The sequence below is a fragment of the Apteryx mantelli genome, chromosome 1 (genome assembly GCF_036417845.1).
Source record: "Apteryx mantelli isolate bAptMan1 chromosome 1, bAptMan1.hap1, whole genome shotgun sequence".
In the NCBI taxonomy this organism is placed as follows: Eukaryota; Metazoa; Chordata; class Aves; order Apterygiformes; family Apterygidae; genus Apteryx; species Apteryx mantelli.
In genome coordinates this window covers 124,028,790-124,049,791 of record NC_089978.1, presented here as the reverse complement: position 1 = coordinate 124,049,791, position 21,002 = coordinate 124,028,790, and the positions used below count along the sequence as shown (strand labels likewise).

Here is a 21,002-nt window from a genome sequence, read left to right as displayed (position 1 = left end):
AATAGCTTTTAAGAAAATAGAGTAGCTTGTAGTTCATTAAAAAACTGATAGGTGAGACAATGCAGAAAAAGCAAAAGAAAAAGCTAAAGAAAAGTAATGCTTAGGGAGACTTTGTACTATGCAATTGAAATCATAGCTTCCACATATCTGTTCTGGAGACACTGGAGCTGTGTAAGTAACATTTGTCCAGAATAGAGGGAAAGCGAGAGTATTTTTCTTGTGACTTTAGATCCTGTAGCTTTGTATCCCCTGAATTTTGCTTAAAGCTTCAGTCAAACTCACTCAGATCCTCAAAGAGGATGCTAATTTTTGACACGACCTTATGAAGTTTCACCATACTTGAGCCAAACACTACCCCAAAAATGTTCAGCAATTGCTGTAGCTTTCTAAATACTGGACTATTAGGTCATTCCCAGGAGGTCTGCATTCTTTCACCTGTCAACAGCAGCCAGCATAAAAAGAGAAGTGAAGGGTGCAATGTGTTTGATGCAATTATCAAAAACTTCTCCCCCTTTGAAAGTGACACTGCCAAGCCTGGAAGAGGCTAATCTGGACAAGCTGCTCTTTTCTCCTGACACTAAAGAAAAGCCAGGTAGTATTCTGACAAGCAGGAATATCCACAGGCAAATATGCAATTAGTAACTTGCAAGAATTTGCTAGTGGCAGGATTTTTGTTATTTATATTCAGCTCCATTTCTTATCCACATTATGAAGTCTGCAGTCTGCTTACTTCTCAGAAAGTATCTTACGATTCATGACAGCAACATCTATAGAAATGAGGTTACTAATAAATAGGCTGTAAGTGATTGCAACTTCAGGACATAAGAGCTACATCTTTGTAATGAATGCCAGTCTTATTTACTTAACAGCAATTTTATGGATGCTTGCTACTTGTCTTCCCACAAATAAAACAGTTGTATATAATGCAGACAGCTTAAATATGTCCTCAGACATACATCAGTCTTGTCAAAGGAGAAACCAACAGCAACAGAAAAAGAATGTTTATTCTTGCAACCTTCTGCTGCTTTTGCCAAGCTGGACTAGTGCTCAGTTACCTTACAGGCTCCCTGCCAATAGTCTGACAAAATATTCCAAAGGTCTCTCTCAGAGTTTATATTTCTTATTGAATTGAGGATGGCTAGCAAGGAGGGCTACAGTGTGGGAAACAAGAGCTGTTCTTGTTCTTCTGCTTTTATGTATGGAAGCTTTTGTGCATCACTTGTCTGCATATCTGAACATTTGCATGCTCAAACCCCCATCGCAGCGTTCACAACACACAAATCCTTGCCAGAATTGCCCAGAGGTTTTACATGTACAAACTAGCTGAGTTAATCACCTCCTTAAGATAACATGGTAAACTCATACAGATCCTGCACACATCTGAACAATTAGCCAGTGCCTCATTTAGCATTGCATCAACTGCAGTTTAGAGTCTTGTTTTGTTTTTTAAATTCATTGCCAGGCATGCATCCCAGAAATGAAAAAAAACCCACGTGAGCCAATTCTGCTTACCGCTGTCAGCACCAACGTAACTTTCAAACAGGCTTGCCAGCAGTTTATTGGATGATTTCTGGAAAATACCTACTACAGTTTCATTAAGTGGATCTTTGTTCTTCTCAAGCCACCCAATGATGTTATAGGGCACCTACAGCAAGCAACGTATTAAAAACATAAATTAGAGGTTGCAAATGTTCTCCTTCAGGGGCACCAGTAGTTCTTTATGGTTTGGCTTAAAGCCAATGACATATTGTGAAGTGCTGCTTCAGAGTGGTATCAGGCATTTGATTTTTCATCACTTCCCATCCAATTCTCTGCTTCCAAATTCCCAGATTTCTCTTCCTAATAATTACCATCTGAATCCTGCACACTCCTTCCAAGCTTTCCAGTCCCTGCATCCTCTCATAGTCTCCATGTGGTCAGCTGGAAAGATCCCACATTTGATAAATGACCCAGGAACCCTACTTGTAACTGCTGAACTATAAAATACACAAGTAATAATTTCACTTTGCAACAGCACACAACACTGGAATAATTAAGATATTCTGTTAGAAACTTCATGATTAAAAATCTAATTCCTGGGCTTTGCCACAGCTCTGTTTAGTAGGCAAATAAGTTCCACTCTCAGTATCACATGGGGATATAAATATTCATTTTCTTTTCTGAGTACATTAACATCTACACATAAAGAGCAAAATGGACATTATTTCTCTTAATGAATAGAAAATTAGCTTAACATTTGATTATATTTTGAAAGCAACATAAATAGCATCAGGCAGGTTCTAGCTCTACTCTCTTGAGGCTTCATATAAACTCTGTTTTTTATTGCATTCTCCTCAAATTATTTCTGCCCATGTGGTCTGAAAACTCAGCTTTGAAACTGGGTAAGTTTTGGCTCAGGTAGCTCAGTGCTGGATTCTTCTTGATCCCATCATCAGCCGTCCTTTTAGCTAAACCTCCACAGCAGAATCAACCACCTTTTCCTTGGCTATTTTAACATACTGGTCCTAACATGAGCAAAAAGGGATGTGAAATATGTTTTTTTTCTTTTCTTTCTTTTTTTTTTTTTTTTGAAATCACAGAAGTTAGGTAGAGATGACTCAGTTCATTTGTACAGGGAACCAAGATGGAAAGCAAGATGCTGCCGCTGTTTAATCACTAATCTGACCCTGATTACTGGAAAACCATTCAGAAAAACCATTATCAGCCCTCCTCAGTTTGTTTCCTTTTATCTGTGTGTCCAAGGACCATATATCTTGAAGTTTGGTAGCATCTTAATACGTTGCAAAACCTATGCAGAGAAAGTAGAAGTCTGCTCTTACTTCTAACTGTTCCTTTCTTCCCCTTTTCTTCCTTCCCACTGTTTCCCCTCCCTTCTGCACTATGGGCTAAACCCCACCTGGAAAACCTCTAATATAGATCTACCCTCCAGCAGAGGAACTTACTGCACCGGCATAATGAAGCAGCTCAAAGTGAGCTTCATATTTCCTTTTCTTGTCAGGCCTGGGTTTCTGGAAGTTAGGTGACTTGCCGAGATGATTGTCATAGAGTTTAGCTTTGAACGTCATATCTGTAGCTTTTGGGAACATACATTCCTCTTCAAGGATAGACAGGATTCCCAGTGGCTGTTAATTTAAAAAGATTTTTGTAAGAAAATGTTTAGGCTACCTGCTTTCAAAATCTGTGCAGTCTTTAAGTTTGATCTGGTGGAATTTTAGGCCTGCAAGATTTCTTCTTATACTGGTGAGGAATCCCTTGATTAGTCTGTTAAAGTGGTAACCACACCTTTGACTATTCAGTATGACATTTGTGCCTTAGGATGCTTTATGATGACTTCCAGAAGTGGTTTGATTTATTTCTCAAGGCAGTTGGACCAACTCATATTTTATCATTCATCCATCAGGGCAAGATGGACTAACTTAAGGGTGCACAAATGGTTTGAAGGGGCTGGGATCACATGCATAGAAATCCTACCACTGGAGAACAAAGTGATCAAGTACATGAGCACTTAATAATCAGCCCTCTAACTCCAGCTGTTCCAAAAGCCTTGCTAATACAAGACTCAAAATTTAATTTTTCCTCACAGGTCAGCAGAGATTACATACCATGCCAAGAAGAGATGGCAGAAAGAGATATAGCAAGGACACCTATCCCCACCAGGATCACATTATACTCATAAGGAGGGGGAAAGGAAAGGCATAGCCCATTCTGGGGAAGAGACTGGAGGGAGGCAATAGCTTAAGTCTAGGAAGAGCCTGAAGGACGTTGTACATCACCCTGTAATGCAATGTAAGAATCAGGGCCTCATGGGGGGAGGTACAGGGCACATGGCTGAAATACAGCATTTGTCCTGAAAAGCTGACAAGCAAGTCTGACATTAAGCATATGCGGAACAAGGTAGATGGGAGAAAAGGGGGAATAAGGAAAGAGAAGGAAGAGAAAGTAAGATTACACAGCTATATAGATAAACAGTTACAACACGTTTACTATTGGTTCTGTATGGCAAACTTACTGAGGTAAAGGCAAGTAACCACAAATACTGATTTTCCTTTAAATCTGTTTTGTGTGTTGGAAGGTGAAAAACTTGTCCTGCTGTTTATTCACCACGGTTGCTCCTATCACTAGGATTTGAGAACATTTCTAAGGGACCATCACAAATAAAAAACAATTCAGTAAATACCTCTTAGCACTCCTGTACATACCTTCTCAATTAGATCAATGCAGGCCTGCAGGTCCATGCCAAAATCAATGAAGACCCATTCAATGCCTTCCTTTTTATACTCTTCTTGCTCCAGGACGAACATGTGATGATTGAAAAACTGTTGCAGTTTTTCATTAGTGTAATTGATGCAAAGTTGCTCAAAGCTGTTAAACTGCAGAAAGGGACAAAAAGAGAAGCATTTGCACACAGTTAACTATGGCAAGGGTTTCGTGGAAAAGCAAGGAGGAAACTGTTTACATCTAAAACCTCCTAAACAGTAACTGACTGAGAAACTACCAGCGTAATACTGGAGGCAAAGGAGGAGGGAGCTCAGTAGCAGGCTGCCACCTGCCTCACATGCAGTCCCCCCGCAGCAGGAGGATACCCAGATTTGCTCAGGTCTCCGGCTGAGGAAGGGCAGCATCCTTTCCTTCAGCAGCATGCCACACCAGTCCTGTCAAGCAGAGCCTAGGCACTCTGCTCCACTGCAGAGCAGCATGCAGCAGTAACAGCATTAAACGCTAGCCTTCAGGAATGGATTCTGAGAAACAGAAGTTGCAAAGTGCTGTTCTCACATATACCTGTTTACAATGATCATACAAAGTGGGAGAAATATTACACCCTATAAAAGGTGCTTTCTCTCAGAGAGGAAGATTGGGCGTAATACATTCTCCTAAAACACAGCCCAAAGCATATGAGATGTTGTCTTTGTTAAAGGTTGCCAGCCTCTTCCCTCCCCAGGAGCTATCAGCATGTCCAGTTGTGCTAAATGCTGAGTGTTGTCTACATCTGTTCACTCCAAAATCTTGCGAAATTACACAGACTATTTTCTTTTCAGCTTTCTAGGCTGTTTGCCTTCTGTGCAGTTAGAAAAAGAAAGCCCCACCCAAGAGCTATTGATCAGTATCTTTCACAACCTTCCCCCAAGTCCTCATGCGTTAATACTCACATCAAAGATTTCAAATCCAGCAATGTCCAGGACTCCGATGAAGAATTGTCTGGGCAGCTTAGTGTCCAAGGTCTTGTTGATACGGACCACCAGCCATTTGAACATTCGGTCATACACTGCCTTGGATAAGGCCCCAACAGCATACAAAACCTAAAATATATGTTTCAGAAAAACAGTAGGTGGAACAGAATTCATTATGGAACACAAGGTTTTCAGTACGGCAGCCTTTTTCAATCCCTGCTTGGGCTTTAACTGAAATTTCACAATGGTTCATATAATCACCAATGCCTATTTAATACAACACACAGTTTCTCCTATTATCTGTGCTCAGTTTTCTTCAAATTACTGTTATGTATGTATGTGTCAGTCATATATATGCTCACATGTACATAAAGTATTAGTAAAGCACCTTATGGGGAGCAGTTGGGCAGCAAGTTGCAAATGGTTTAATCCCTTATGTTGCCATGGAAGTTAGATACCATAAAACTTGTGGGCCTGACACCAGCTGTGATGTCCAAGAAGTCCAGAACTACTGTAAGAATAGGGAAGCTCTGTGCTCAAGTAACTTATTGTGATTTGCTTTCAATTTGTGAGGGAAGCTATGGGACTTTGGACTTGTATCTCAAATGCATAAGCAGGAGGTTGAAAGAGCAATCAAAACAATAAGCAGGGAACATAACTAAATGGCGCTGGTGCCATTCAGCCTGCCAAATACTCAACTATACCAATAGGATATAGCTGTCTCCAGCAGTTTGCTGGTTACTGACTCATACCACAACCTGTCTTCAGACAGCAATTTTTATCATAACCAAAATGCTGAAGCCTCATCTATGATACCACTAGGACATTTCAGAAAAGCAGCACTGCTAATCCAGGGACTTCTGTTTCATAAATTAAGAGGTACTTCTAAGTGGATATTGCCTGTAGGCAATTGAGGTCACACAGAGCTTAAAATTACATGAATGATGAATGAGTGAATAAACTATGGCTCAGCTCTCCTAGTTAACTATTCAGATCCAGAATTAGATACCAGTTCCCATGTGGTTTTGCTGTGTCTAGCTTCCTTGAGTGGCTGCAACTAACACATCACTGAAACAATCTTATCAAAGGCAGTAAGGCAGTACTGGCTGCTGTTCCTCTGTTGGTCTCTTTGCTGTCTACCAGTTTCTCCTTCCATTATTCTCTGTTCCCCAAGTTTGGGGATATAACAAGAGAATACGTACCAGAGGATCCACTGTTTATGTAACACAGACACACGTAAATATTTCTAGCAGCTGTCTCTCTATTTGGGACATGAGAGTCGAATCCTCAGGGCTTGCAGGACAGGCACCCAAATGCTCTGAAAGTTTCTTCTTACCTGTTCAACACTTTGACCTTTGGTCACATACTCGTTTCCAACTTTCACTCTAGGGTGCAATAAACCCTTAACCAAATCAGAGGAGTTGATTCCCATTAGGTAGGCAGCTTTGTCAGCACCTGAGAAAGAGAAACAAGATTTCAGCTGGCTTTGAATTACTACTTGAAAACGTGTGTAGCCAAAAAAATGTTAAGCACTTCCACTTCCTAAGAAAAACTGGATAACTTTGCTCTTATGATGATTTATGTTAGGTGTGCCTGTGCTCTACCCTGTGGTAGAGAAGCTCAGCTTAGACCCTATTTGCTGCAAAAATCATACCTGAGAAACTCTTCAGCTTTAGGGAAAACAACAGGTCTTTGCATTGATCATAGACAGTTCAAAAAATTTAAAAAACTACTTCAGGTGCTTGAGGGAGTTCCTCCTCCTTCAAGCAAAGAAGCAAGACCTGAAGACACTAAAGAGAGAGTGAAGGCAACAACTTTTGACATTTTGTTCATATGGTCACAAAAACATAGAGCCTGTGAATATTCATTGGGTTGCTCAGACTGTGTCTATTCAGCTTCTGCTAAATTAGTTCACCCATCACTGTATAAGCCCTACTACAAATAAAATACAGCACTCTTGGCTGAGCAAGGAGTACATTGTGCAAGATCAAGGCAACAAGGACCTGTTTCTTCCTCAACAGAATGTCCCTCAAAATACATGCCAGGCTTTTAACAGTAAGGAGCAATGTTAGGTGTTATTCTTACTTTCAGTGCCATCAGCCTCTGCCTGTTCTTCTCTGGGTCTTTGCTTGAATTTCATGTTCCCAAAGTGCATGATTGCACCTGTGAGCTTGTAGGCACCAGACTTCTCATCTTGCACAAATCCCAAGATGTCCATGGCTTGCTGTGAAAAGGAAACACCAGGATATTTTGTCATTTGCCTCTTCAGTAACAATGACGTCTTGCAGCCCCACAATCTACCTTTGTATGGCAGATATTACTAACCTCCCAATGGGTGTTACCTGACAAAGCAGCCACTGGCACAGCCTGGGTGCCCAGCAGTGACTGGGGAGCAATGGGAGAGCTTCCATTATGTAGCATTTTATACACCAGAGTGATAAGAACATTGTGCCCATGGACATTACATGGAGCAAGACCACATTCAAAAGCATAGCAGTTTATCAATATTCTCACACTTCATATTATGAAAGCAACTGAGACCCATTTCTACTTCTATTTAGTCTAAAAATTTCAGTGACAGAAATTAGGCTCCTGCCAGCACTTTTCCTCCCCACACGCGCCTACTAAGCAAAATGTCATATCAGTACAGGCTTACATCTGTTGCCATCAATTCTTCTCCATCATCCAAGTTGTCCACTGTAACTACGCCTTGTGAGCAAAAGTGGTAGTCATATGGGTTGGTAGATACCAGTAGCATATCTGTAAAAGAACTGCCAGGGTCAAAACTGCCATCCATTTAGGATATCCCAACAAAACGGAGATTGAAAAGATTAATGCTGACATACATTTGTCTCTATACAAACATGCGTGCAACACTTTTTACAACTGCAGGGCAGCAACTAACTCTTATTCTACTATTCCAGTCTGAAGACCAAGATTTAGAGAAAAAGTGAATAACAAGGATATGTGGATACTGCATACACATCTACAAAAGGATGTTTTGCAATATGCCAAGGTCATCATTTCCTGTATAGCCCTACTTGTCTGCCTTGCCTGGCTCTAGGGGTAAAAATCCCATCCAAATACAGAGGAGAAAAAAGATTTTAGTATGATCCAAGACAGTGACAATGGGCATGGTACCCTCCATTTACATGAGATTCCCCAAAAAATGAGTTTCAGGACTCTTTGGAGAAGACACTCAGCTCTCAATCAATACAAGTCTGAACAAACTTCTCCACTTCTTTCCTCCTTCCTTTTCCTTCATATCAAAAACAAAAAGTGAAGTTGTTTTATAAAAAGCTGGCTGGCTCCACAACAACAGGCAAGTCCTGCTTCCCTGCTTCCTTAAGTCAACAAGAAGTTTCACCCATACTCAGCAGACCAAGCTTTGGTCTAGATTTCAGCCTTTTATATATATATATATATATATATATATATATATATACACGTGTTTGTGTGTCTGTATGTACATATATATGCCTACCAATATAGGTATATATAAAAATCATACTCTCTATATGTCTTATATGTTACTTTGCTATGTAGCCAAAGTTATATTTATTATATAGACTTACCTACATTTATATTTATATATTTGTCTATATTTATACTTATCTATATTTAGATATGTACATATTTATATATAAGTATATATATTTCTTGTATATAAAACAAAGCCACCACTGATTTCAACCTCTTCAAGAGCCTGAAGATGTGCTTCTGCTGGCAAGTAGGGTGTGTGCTGGTGTGGATTATACAGATGGAAAGTTTATGAGAAGGAGCACATTTTCCCAGCATAGAGATTCTCACAAAAATCTTAGTGCAGCACTTCCTTGAAGTCTTTCTCCTAATCTTTGTTAATTAGGCCACATAAAAGCTAAGAAGGCTAGGGATTTAGGGACTTGACCACACACTGTCAGGATAATAAGACTTCAAAACAGATTATGATTGCTATGGCTTAGCAGCAGTTTAGTGCAGCAATAAAACGATTCTTCAGTATGTTTTACAAAGTGTTTCTTCAGAGCACAGGTTAATCAAAACACATTACTTGGAGAAAGAGTTAGAGAAATAACTAGTGAAGGTTTTTTCAAAGCACTGGGAGATGGGAGCAGAGATCTCATCTGCTGTCTGTTCTTCTCCAGCAGGTCTATGGGACCACGTTCAAGCAGGGGGAAACCTGGAAGGTGGTCTCTCATGTAATGAGCTCTGTGCAGCTTTTCATATTCTCCCTTGCTATGCAGCATGACAGGATGCCAGTTCTAGCATTTGGGGCAGAAACAGAGAATAAGTTTTTCTTTATGGACCTTTAATCAGTCTCCTTATATGTAAAGTCAGGATGCTAAAGGCTTTATTGCCATAAATGCTTTTTGAGGCTTGAGCATTTTCCAGATATTTTGAGGCTTTAGACTACACAAATTCAGTGTGCTGCTTTTTGCCTTTATAATGTTATATTTTAAAAGTCGTGTCTAAGTCTCCATTCCCTTATTCCATTCTGCAATATCACTTCATTGTAAAGGGTACCTGCACCTGTGTATCATGGAAAAATTGGCTTTATTAGTGCCATCAGAACACCACCTTTTAAAAATCTATTTGTCAGTGGAAGTTCATTTTTGACAAGTGGAAGCATAAGACCCTTTTTGAACATAGCCAGTTTCCCCCAAGCACCCTCTTCAGCCACTGCCTATTCAGCTAAAGGTTGGTTCTTGCAAGATGTGCATCCAACTAATGCTTACCCAGCAACTCTGGTTTCTTTCCAGACAGGATTTGATAGAAGATGTGATAGTCTCTTTCACCTGGTTGCTGGAAAATCACTCGGGATTTCTCCAGTAAATCTAGTCACATAGTGAAAAAATCAGTGAGAAAGATTCTCTAAGGTTTCAGATGAGAAATTGTATTTTTAGAAGAAGACAAGAGCTTGTTGCTTACAAATCTCAATATCAGCAGATGACAGCTTGCCTGTGGTTCCAAAATGGATTCGGATAAATTTTCCCTAATTCACATGGAAGAATATTCTAATTAATGTATACAGTGTACACAAAGGAAACAAAGGATGCTACTTAAAGGGAGTGATTTGGTCAAAAAATTCAGTTTATGCAAACTCCTTGACTTTTCGCAGGCAGGTTTTCGACAAGAAATATTAAACAATGATATTGCACTTTTCTAAGCCTAAAGCTATACACACTGCTATGTAATCAGCTTGTGGGGAAAGGATAACAGTGTCCTTCTCTGCCAGGCTAAGTCACAGGGGAACCTACATAGCTTTCAGTTTCATGATGCAGCTTTACTGTAAAGCAGGACTCAGGGCAATAAGCTTGGTCATGAGACACACGGTCTGGACTCCTCCACATTTGCAATCTTGACCTGTATGCACTACTTATGTCAGTGAGGTCTGTGCTTTTTATACCACTCAGCCCACAAAATTTGCATATTTGTCCACAGAATTCCAGAAAACCTCTGAGTAGATTTAATCCAATTTATCATATTAAAATGCACTGGCTTTTTTTTTTTTTTTTTTTTTTTTTTTTTTTTTTGATATTCATTTCCATTCCAGCTGACAAACTCCTCATACAGTTGTGTGGTTTCCCACAGGTGCTTACAACCTCTGACCTTTTCCACTTCTTCAAATCTCACTTTTAAGCGGGTTTCTGAGGGAAACATGGGCTACAAACTTGGACTGTCATCCTCACACCATTTCTTTAGAACTTCTCAGCCAACATCAACCCCATGTGGCAGAGAGGCAGAGCTCCCAAGGAGATTTCTCTCCTGCAAGCCTAATGAAAATGAGGAGAGATGCCCAAGTTAATGACAGCACCGAGGAACAAGCAGGGGTGGCTTACTCAGCCAAAAAAAAAGTAAATGACATGGATGAAACATAGCTGTCTGTGTGTTTGCAGAGGGGGAAGGTGTGAGAGAGAGCAGGGCAACTGTGCTATGTTTCAGACAGAGAGAAAGGAGCGATATTGTGGGGAGAGGGAACAAGCTAGGCTAATGGAAAACATGGTAGGAAAATAAGGCTATGCAGGAGATGCAGTCCTGGGGAGGAGCTGCCATTGCTGTGGGAAGTCAGGGGATGTGAAGGGCTTCATAAAACCAGGCTTTGTTCATTCCAGATCATGGAACAGTTTAAACAGCTATTCAGGGTGGCTCTTTTTCTCTTGTTTTTTTTTTTGTTTTTTTTTTTTTTTTAATCCTTCCTATAGTTTTTCCTGCTCAAGTACCACTTTGCTGTTCTTTACCTGTGTAGGAATCCAACTATTCTAATGGATGAAACAAGAAGCAATTCATGAAAAGATTATTACAGAGATGTTATTAACTAGCCCTTGCTGAACAAGACATCATTACACTCTGGACTTACAAAACGCGAGGAGTTGTCATTTCTCAGGGTTTTGGCATTTCCAAAAGCTTCGAGGGCTGGGTTTGCTTGAATGATTTGATCCTCCAAGGTTCCCTAGAAATCAAGGTTGAAATACTGCTGAGAAACCTGCAGGCTAAAAATTCAGCTGGCAACTATGGCAGCCATGCATTTCACTTATAGTGGGAACTATCTGGAGCAAAGTGATTTAGCTCCCCACTAGGGGCAGGCACAGCGTTAACAGCCTAATGGCAACATCAGCAGTCAATAATGAGTGCTTAAAAGGCCTCAAACGTTCAGCTGCTCTCTACTGTTTTGCTTTGTGTATTTTATATTTTATGCCATCTGCATACAAATGAAGCAACCATGTCTTTCAGTGTACCCTGGTGCGTGCGGGGACATCCAAGCGCAGGTGGGTAGGAGAGGGGCTATTGAAGAAAGTGACAAGCGTTGAAAAGAAATGCATTAGTTTTGAAAGAACTCAGCGCTTGTACCGTTTGGCATTTTCAGAGATTAGCTGCCACTCCCACTAACTCCAGTTCGCTGAAGTAAACTGCTTTAACAGCTTGGGCCCCAGGGAACACTTCCACTGGGGAACCACGTGAAGAGCAATGCTGAGGTTCACGAAATGCATCAACAGAGCTTGATACCATTTGCACGTGCAAAAGATAAAGTAGTTAAGCTGACTGCTTACCCCAGTTCTGGTAGCCGGTTGCTATCAAAAGAGGAACAGAAGAAAAAAAGAAACAGAACGTGAGTACTAACATGAAGGACATCACAGAAGACGCAGATTAGCAAGGTTGGAGATCTAGCTGGCATCTATGTAGCAAGCAGTAGGATTGTTTTTGCATCAAAAAAACACTGCAGCTGTTACTTTATGTTCCCTGCACATCACAAAATAGCCAAGTGCTGTTCCTACTCAGCTTGTTATTTTTACCTCTAGTCCAGACGTCTACCTGGTTTTGCTCTAGAGGTGTTCCACAAGAAGCCAAAAGACAAACTGGACACAGAAAAGAGGTTGGTACTGGGTGATAAGAATAAAAGGACATAAATGCAAATGGACAAGCTTTAGACAACTAGATCTTGCTGCACTTGGACTTTTGGACTCTTTGTAAAAAGGAGTGATAAAGAAGATAAAATGTGACCTCAGCTGACAATCTATTAGGAAAAGCATCCAACTGCAGTATCTATTATTTGCACAATTATTCCATGAGCACATCTGATTTTAGCCACCAAAATGAGCACCAACCTCACTGGGCATAAAAGGCTCACTCTTGAGCACTCAGCTATTTGTTAAGAGAGCTTTGCAGGCCACAGATGAATGCATATCAAATTTTGGTGACGTCAGTAATGTGCGCAGAATCCCGGACTGGCTGAAATTTTGGCCTTAGAGGAACTATAGAGTTCGTAGGAATCATTTAATTTGCCATAAAAGTGTGTTGAGCCTCCAAGTGCAATGAAACACTTAGTGAATAGCTCATAGCAATACAAGATAAAAAGCAACATGAATATAATATTCACTGTAACCTTAGAGTGCACTTAAAAGCAGAACAGCACTTATCCAAAGGGAAATACAGAAAAGCTAATTGAAAATCTCTTGCCAAAACATTCTTTTTTTGCAGACGAAAAAGCTTTTCAACAAAACAGACATTTTGATGAGAAAGCTCTGCTTTTCAGCACTAGGTTCTCTGTGAAAAAAATCCATGAATTTTTTAAATCCTCAGAGTCTCCCCACCTTTTGACCAGCTTTAACACATTTGCAAACGTATTTAACATTACCAAAACTGAAACTCCTAGAAAAAGAGAGGGAACAACAAGCAGTTGTTCAAAATCACGAGTGGTTTGGCTGCTCCATCTGGAGCACAGCAAGTTCAGAACTACTTTGGCTTTCTACCTTCAGACTCAGTGATGCCACTTACAGAGGCAGCAATATCTTTCCCAAAGTAAAGGGGAAAAATACTTTTATTAACCACGTCTTTTGAGGTGTAGCACATGATCTGGTGTTTGGGATACAGACTTGCGAGGTTTGTTGTACACAATAGAAAAGTCTTGGAAGTTTGAAATGCTGGCAGACTTACACTCTTTTTACCAGGTTCCCCCAGGGCTGCCACTGTGGCAAAGTACTGAATGACACGTTTCGTGTTGACAGTCTTGCCAGCGCCGGATTCTCCACTAAGGGAAAAAAGAAGGGAACAATGATGTTGCTCAACCAGCTGTAATTCATCCTTTTACCTGCCAGTCCCACCAGCTCCTCCCTCTGCACAGGCACTTCTCTGAGATGCTGACAGTGATTTCTGCAATCTGTTGTTTGGTTATTCCAGAGGAAATCACATCAAATCAACTGAATGAACAGAGGTGAATGCCTGTGATAACAGCTACCAATTCTTCGTGCTACTGGTCTCAGAAATCTAATACGAACTCACATTACATTGAACATCCTTAAGGGCATGAAGTTTTATTACAAACAACCAGACTCAGGCACTGAGGTATACTTAAGTACAGCTAATGAGTTGGAAAACATTCAGAAAACCTGCAGTACTTTCCCAGCATTATCCAGGAGCAGTTGAGAACAGTGTAAAGAGACAAATACACCCAGCTCTCCATCTTTTATGCTTGCCAGCAAGTGATGTGCCTCTTCTTTTCTGCCTTGGTCATCTCCATCGCTACATTCAATTGTCTACCCAATGCTCTTAAATATATTTTGCAGCAAGGGCAACCACACTGAGAAAGGGTCTTCTGTGAGCAAACCAGGCACACACAGCAAGGACAACCCTGGAACAAGCTTCTTTTAACTGCCTGCTGAGCCTTTTTCATGCACTTGGAACAAACACCAAACAGGGACCAGAAAGCAGGCCAGCTCTGTCAGAGGCTTAGCTACTCCTTTCCCAGGGGGCTCAGTGTAACTATCAGATGGCCAAAAGGCCAGTTACTTGACTTGGATCAAGTTCCAGACAAATTAGCTGAGCTTTCACCAGCAAACTTGTACTTCAGTTGATTTTTTTCTTCTTTTTAAAGTTTTTTTTTTTTGGGGGGGGGAACAGAGTCTCAAATCTGTCAAAAAAGAAATACTTACGTAATCAGCATAGACTGATTTTCCCGATCTGAGGAGAAATAAAAAAGGCAAGTAAATGAGGCAAAGTCAGTAGGCTGTACAAATTGCTTATTATCACTGCAAATCAGTACCAACTATTCCAGAATCATTCCCAAGAGGATAGGAAAGAATCATAAGAAGCAGAGATGGAAAGATAAAAATAAGTATCATCTACTCCAACCTCCATCAGTGCAAGTTCTGCCCTGAATCCTCCTCTATATTTTAAGTCAGTATTAAAAACCTGCCAATCAGGAACATTCCCATATTTCTGGGAAACTATAACAACTGGCAGTAATTTCCTGTCAGCAAAATGTTTCTTTTCTGACTCTTGAATATATCTTTGCTTACATCTGACCTTTCTGCTCCTGTATTACTGGACCAACTCAAACAATTTTACTATTTGTTCACTAACTGTTCCTTTCTATGTATACTCATCTTTCACTAGACACACTGCTGACGCAAAGTTTTATAGTCTCCCTATTGTTAATGGCTTGAGCAGAAACAAGTGTTTATAATAACACTTTGCAACCGTAATATATTATTAACCAAGTTCAACAAATGCTAAAATGAGAACAACTTCCCAAACCATGGAGGTTAAATTCCTCCATACTTTTTTAATTCCATTCATCACATGTTACAACAAGAGTTAATTTGACCCAGCTTGGCCGTATTCCACCCTTATCTGACAAAACAGCATCTCTTTGCAGCCACAGGTACATCAGGATGCCCCTTTCCCCTGGCCACTTCTGCCTGCTCACAGCTGTGGCACTTTCCATGCTATTAAAGCCGGGTGGCAGCAGCATGTGTCCCCCTAATTCTCTTTGGGATTTATCTCTGCAACCTCGTAGGGCCTGGTGTAAGTACATCACTGCTGCCCTCTGCTGATAAATTCTCTTCGCAGTCATTTAAGGGTCAGGACAGGAAGACTTCTCACAAAAATCCAGAGTTGATTCCCACAAGGCAAGTGCCAGGACCCTAGGGCAGTCAGTGTAATCCTGATGCACAAAGCCACATCAAGTCTGAGCAAATGATGTGCATGCAGCAGCCTGAATAGCTGGCTCCAGGTTCTTCGTTCATACAAATATTACAACAGATACTATCAGACCCTTTTTTTTAATTGCCTCTGGGTTAAGACTGTGGCAGAAGAGTTTGGAACAGCTTTACATTAATTCACCAGATGCTGAGCCGTCTCGAATGAGGATGCCTCTTCTGTAGAAATATTTGAATAGGCAAGTTTCACATCTGCTTTTAATGAATGTAGGTAACTTACGAGCATTAGAACACTGAACATAAACTGATAGTAAAGTTGGGAATATACTTACAGCCTTTCCGAGGCTAGCCCATTTCAATTACAAACCAAGTCGGATGATCTCAGACCAGACAGCTAGGAACTGTAGGCCTTACAGATAAGCAGTGCACAGAGCTTACGGTTACCAGAACTACCACAGGGACAGTGAGAAAAAAAAAAAAAATTACTCATGCAGACTCCTAAACCCCCGTTCCTGGTGGAGTATTTGCATATTTGGTGCTGAGGGCTTGCACTGCAAATGCTCTCATGAAGCTCTATCCCATATCCGTCATGTAAGCTAAAGAAAGTGAAACCAAACTTGAAAGCAAACAGTGCTACTTACTACGCAGCATGTCATGGTATGCGTTATCAGCGATGGAGAAGATGTGAGGAGGAGCCTCCGAGCGTCTCTTGCCTTTGTATGCAGCAACCACCTCCGGCTTGTAGACAGGCAACCACTTGTAGGGATTTATAGTCACACAGAATAAACCTGAATAGGTCTAGAAAGGGACCCGAAATAAGAGCGAAAAAAAATTCTAAAAGAATGGAAAAAAGTAGTGTTTGCCGGTTTCAAAAATGAATACCCATCTGATTTTATAGCATGCCTTTGATATGTATTTCTAAAGCCACTGATCTGCCATGTGCTTCCTATTGGCAACAAATGATATTAAAATGACAGATAATAAACAGTTTTCCAGAGGCGAAAAATATTTTCAAGATGACAAGCAAACAGGAGCAGCCCCTTCAGCAGAACAAAGAAGCAGCACAGACCATCTTCTGGGTCCAAGCTTTTTACCTTGTTCCTCTACAAGAGTTGTTTCCTCTTGAAAATAAGAATTATGGAGGAAGGAAAAATTGCAGCTTTCCTGCCTGAACTCCATTCTTAGGAAGGGAAATTTGGGAGAAACAGTCTCCCATTATTAATTTGATGTGAGCACCTTGGGGCAAATTTCAGCTGGATGTTCAAAAAGAAAACAACTTCATAGTGTTATTCCCCAAAGCTGCAGAGTGTTTTTAGCTTTTGGAGAAACATAGTTGGTAAAAACCTATCTCTATAATCATTCTTTGAGCTATCTATATTAATTAGCTAGGGCCCAGCAGTTCTGAGGAAGAATGAGTTTCCAGCTGTAGATCTGGAGAACTGGTGTTAGCTGTTAACTTTTCAGGTACTTAGTCTGGGTTGAAACAGAAGTCTTTAAAGAAACTGAGATATTATATAGGCAAAAGCACCACGTACATATTGTTTAAGGAGCTCAATTACATTCTAAAAGCTTCAGGTGAAATGCAGGGGCCTTTCCTAAATGCAGCATTAGGACCTGCTACACAATGGCTTTTGCATGAGTCCTTGAGTCTTAGAGTAGAACTTTCTACAAGGAAAAGAAAACGACTAGTGGACTGATAACTGGATTCAGGCAAGACAACAAATTTCATTGTCTAGCTGTACTGACCTCCAAGACAAAGCCATGTGTTAGGGCCCTACATGACCATACTGGGGTTATTAGATAGATGCAGAAAGTGTATGATGATTGGAGTTTAAATAAGCAAAGGGTGGTTTCCTTCTTTGGTCAAACCCAAAAACTAGAACAGGGACTGGCTAGAATATACACACATCACTCTCACTGACTTTGGACACAACTGGATACAGCAAACTTAGGGCAAAATTTGGCCTCATGAAACTAGATGCTACTGAAGCTTGTTCTGGTGCTGACAGAAATTATGTTAATGCTTTCTTGGGGAAGACACAGAGTAAGGGAAGAGTCCAGAGCAAAACAAGATAGATATCAGCACTGAAAATGAAGAGAACTAAAGATAGAAAGGTTCATAATTAAATGAAGTTATATGTGTACTCTAAGCCTGAGGCACTGTTTTTTTAACAAGGAAATCTCCATGGCTAGTAATAACATGGATTAATAGTATGAGTGGAGAAAAGAAACTAGGTGTCCAGGAGGCTTTGACTGTAAAATATATCCAGTGACACCACTTTGCAAGATAAAGAAGCAAAAACCGAGAACAAGAACACCATCTTATTCATTTACTGTTGTCTGTCTGTATTCAGACACAAACCAAACGCAAGCAGTGTTTTCCTGAAGAAATGAGCAAGACTGCCAATTTTGTGGCATAACAAAGTTGTAAATTGAATATGAAGAACACAACATGGTCAAACGTCACAACATTTGGAATGCAGATTTCTAAATATACCAACTAATGACCCTTACATAGATCATCCAGTTGCTGTAGCGCTTTCTCAGGTTGTACAGCACTGACGCCTCATTCAGGTGGGTCAACATAGCCATATCCTCAATCATGTCAAATTTGGGTGGGTTCATTGACTGCACGTCATCTTCTTTTATAGTTATGGTCTGCCAAGAGAGATAGGAATGACACCGCTGGAAAACACTGAGATCCTATGTTGCTGCACGCACCTTATAGGAGAACCTATTTTCCCCATAGAGGGAAATTCTTTCGCTCAAACATGCATAACACCATTTGCTCTCACAGATAGCAGAAGAATGAGGGAAGGCTGAGGTGATTAAAATAAGGACTATAACTGTACGACTGTGACACATGCTAACTACAGCATGGGATTTTACCTACCGTCTCCTCATTTCTTCCTGCAGGATCAAAACCAGAACTGGTTGGTTGCATACCTCTGCTCACAGATTGCCAACTGCTGTGCAGTGACTAACACTCTTTTAGACTCAACTGTGTTTTTATTTTCCCTTGGTTGTTTTTGGTATGTCATTTTCATATGTCATCAGGGCTTCTCATTCACAGCCTGTGTCATGAATGGTTTGAATCAGGTAACAGCACTTAAACTGTTACGTATTTTCTGGAGCTTAGCACTCAGGCCTCATTAGTCACTGGTCAGACAAAAAAGGTTTCGTACCCTTCCATCTGTTGTCTCAACAGTCACTTTGCCATTGCTAGTTTCTATAATTTCAGCTTCAACATAAGCTTTCTTTTCATCAGGAACCCAACATTTCTTCTTCCCTGTGAAATTAAGGAGACAGAGGGTTCAGTCTTCAGGAAAATAGTAACACCATGCCCAATTTTAAGTTAGATTTCTAAGGTTACTTCTCCAAGCGTACAAAACCCCTGGGGCCACAACAAATGTGCAATACTATGGGGGCTGCATGCCAAAACAGAAGGTACAGGGCTCCCAAATGTTGTTTCTCCTTTGAAATGACAACTTGTCATCCTGAGGTCCTTCCAGCACAAGATGTCAAAATATTTCACAAACGCTGCCTAAGCCTCAGCCTCCATAGGAAATTCATAATCATCATCAGTGTGCAGACAGAGGAACTGAGAGCCAAGCCCAAATTAAGCTGTTCGCCAAAAGTCACACAGAAAATTGCTATGTGAATGAGGAATACAACCCACATTTTTTGCCTGCCAGCTATCAGATTTAACTTTATGTCTGCACATTCTTCTAGTTTGTCTTGAAGAACAGTAATATTAATAACTGTGCATTGTTATGTATACTTCTTTTTAGAAGCTTGGAGTAGCTGCACTAGACTTTAGGCGGCTTGCTTGTAATAGCAGCTATTACTGTGCTTATTGGTATATTCATACTTACTATTACACCTCAAAGCTCACATAGATCCATTTCATGAAAATTAACTTATGGAAAGCTGGAATCTAAGATCGCAGATTGTCATACAGAGGGCAAGTCCAGCAGACATACAGATACAATTTAAAGAGACATCTAGTCACGCCACAGAATTTCTTTCATTGTAGGAACATCAGTGTGAGGCACTTTTCTCTCAAATTGGCAAAGAAAAAGGAGTGATTTCTACTTTAGCAGAGCAGTTCATATAGATCTGAACTTCCAAAACTAGTTAATTACTTATTCAACAGAAGTTAAACTTATATAAATTAATATTAGCTAATAATAAATTAACTAAGATAATATAGATCAACTAGAATTATTTTCTAGTTAATACTACCTGAGGGCTTTTTATTGCCTTGTGGAATAAAGAAATCAAAGCTTGATTAAATCAGCTACCTCAAACAACAGCAACAACACAGCAGTGACAACACAGGCCTCACAGCCTGGTTAGCTCTGCATTCCCACAACCATGCTATGGATGTAACCCTTATTCAGGTTAGCCAGCCCCTGTCAGAGTAAAAGACAGGGCAACTCACCATCAAAGGCGACGGTCTGGGCCATCATCAGCTCCCTCTCGCTCTTTCGGAGGAAGGGAGTAGCCTCCCCAAATTCCGTCATGTCCATCATCTTGGCAAGATTTCAAGGTAGCACAGCCCAATAAGGGGAAAGAAAGGGACCTGGTCTACCAAAGAAGAGGGGGGAAGAAGATCTACTTCTTGGTCCATCTGGTGCAACACAAAACACCCAGCACCATGTGGCAGGTGGCTGCAGTACAAGTGATGACTAATTTCAAATGCAAATACCTAACACAGGTTTAGGGCTATACTGCACCCTCAGTCAAACCCTTCGCTTGCCCTGGCTTAGTTAAAGTCAGTCAGATCCTGTGTGGTTCAAAACCCTGACATGGATCACAGTTATCTCCATGGGAGAATTTAATCTCTTCTTTATGGCACAAATGGTGCTTAAGAGCAATTGGCAAAAGGAACCACTTGATGCTGTGATTTTGAAAATCTCTTAGCGGCAGCCTGTCCTGCCCTGTTTCAAATCCCCCAGGAGCTGGCGCCACTATCTTGAGCACTCTAGCGTGTCTTCTTGGGGTTTTGCCACATGGCCCCTTCACGTGTCAACTCAGCAGGCGTTTTCTGGAAATCCCAGAGCGAGAGTGCACTACTGCAAACTCAAAATTGTTATGGGCTGTGCTTAACGCCACTTAGCGCGGCTCCGGGAAAGTGTACTTGAGCTTGTGTCAGGCAATGCTGGCAAAGAAACCAGGCTACCTCCAGCGCAGCCCTCTGACTGCATGAATTAGCCCTGCGTGAAACCAGGACTGAGGCGGCAGGGGGAGACTGGGGGCTGGCACAGCTCCCCAGGTGCTGCGACCTCCAAATTCACCAGTGTGGGTATCCCTGCACAGCCACCACAGCACTGGTGCAAAGGCTTGCGAGCTTTCCAGATTGATCTGGGCTTTTTAGCCCAGCTTAATATCTACGCTT

At 40.9% G+C, this 21,002-nt stretch overlaps 1 protein-coding gene across 1 annotated transcript in view; it reads right to left on the bottom strand.

The window, feature by feature from the left end:
- Positions 1-20,136, bottom strand: part of MYH15 (myosin heavy chain 15) — a 47,935-nt gene extending 27,799 nt beyond the window's left edge. Inside the window, exons 1-17 of the mRNA XM_013950028.2 lie at positions 20,046-20,136; positions 18,787-18,890; positions 18,116-18,259; positions 16,243-16,399; positions 14,594-14,621; positions 13,599-13,692; positions 12,215-12,235; positions 11,524-11,616; positions 10,095-10,158; positions 9,902-10,000; positions 7,825-7,928; positions 7,254-7,392; positions 6,505-6,623; positions 5,148-5,297; positions 4,200-4,370; positions 2,943-3,122; positions 1,513-1,645 (exon numbers count right to left, since the gene is read on the bottom strand). Coding sequence (XP_013805482.1) covers positions 1,513-1,645; positions 2,943-3,122; positions 4,200-4,370; positions 5,148-5,297; positions 6,505-6,623; positions 7,254-7,392; positions 7,825-7,928; positions 9,902-10,000; positions 10,095-10,158; positions 11,524-11,616; positions 12,215-12,235; positions 13,599-13,692; positions 14,594-14,621; positions 16,243-16,399; positions 18,116-18,259; positions 18,787-18,890; positions 20,046-20,136 — 1,891 coding nt within the window. The remainder of the gene's footprint in view (positions 1-1,512; positions 1,646-2,942; positions 3,123-4,199; positions 4,371-5,147; positions 5,298-6,504; positions 6,624-7,253; positions 7,393-7,824; positions 7,929-9,901; positions 10,001-10,094; positions 10,159-11,523; positions 11,617-12,214; positions 12,236-13,598; positions 13,693-14,593; positions 14,622-16,242; positions 16,400-18,115; positions 18,260-18,786; positions 18,891-20,045) is intronic.
- Positions 20,137-21,002: the final 866 nt, after the last annotated feature.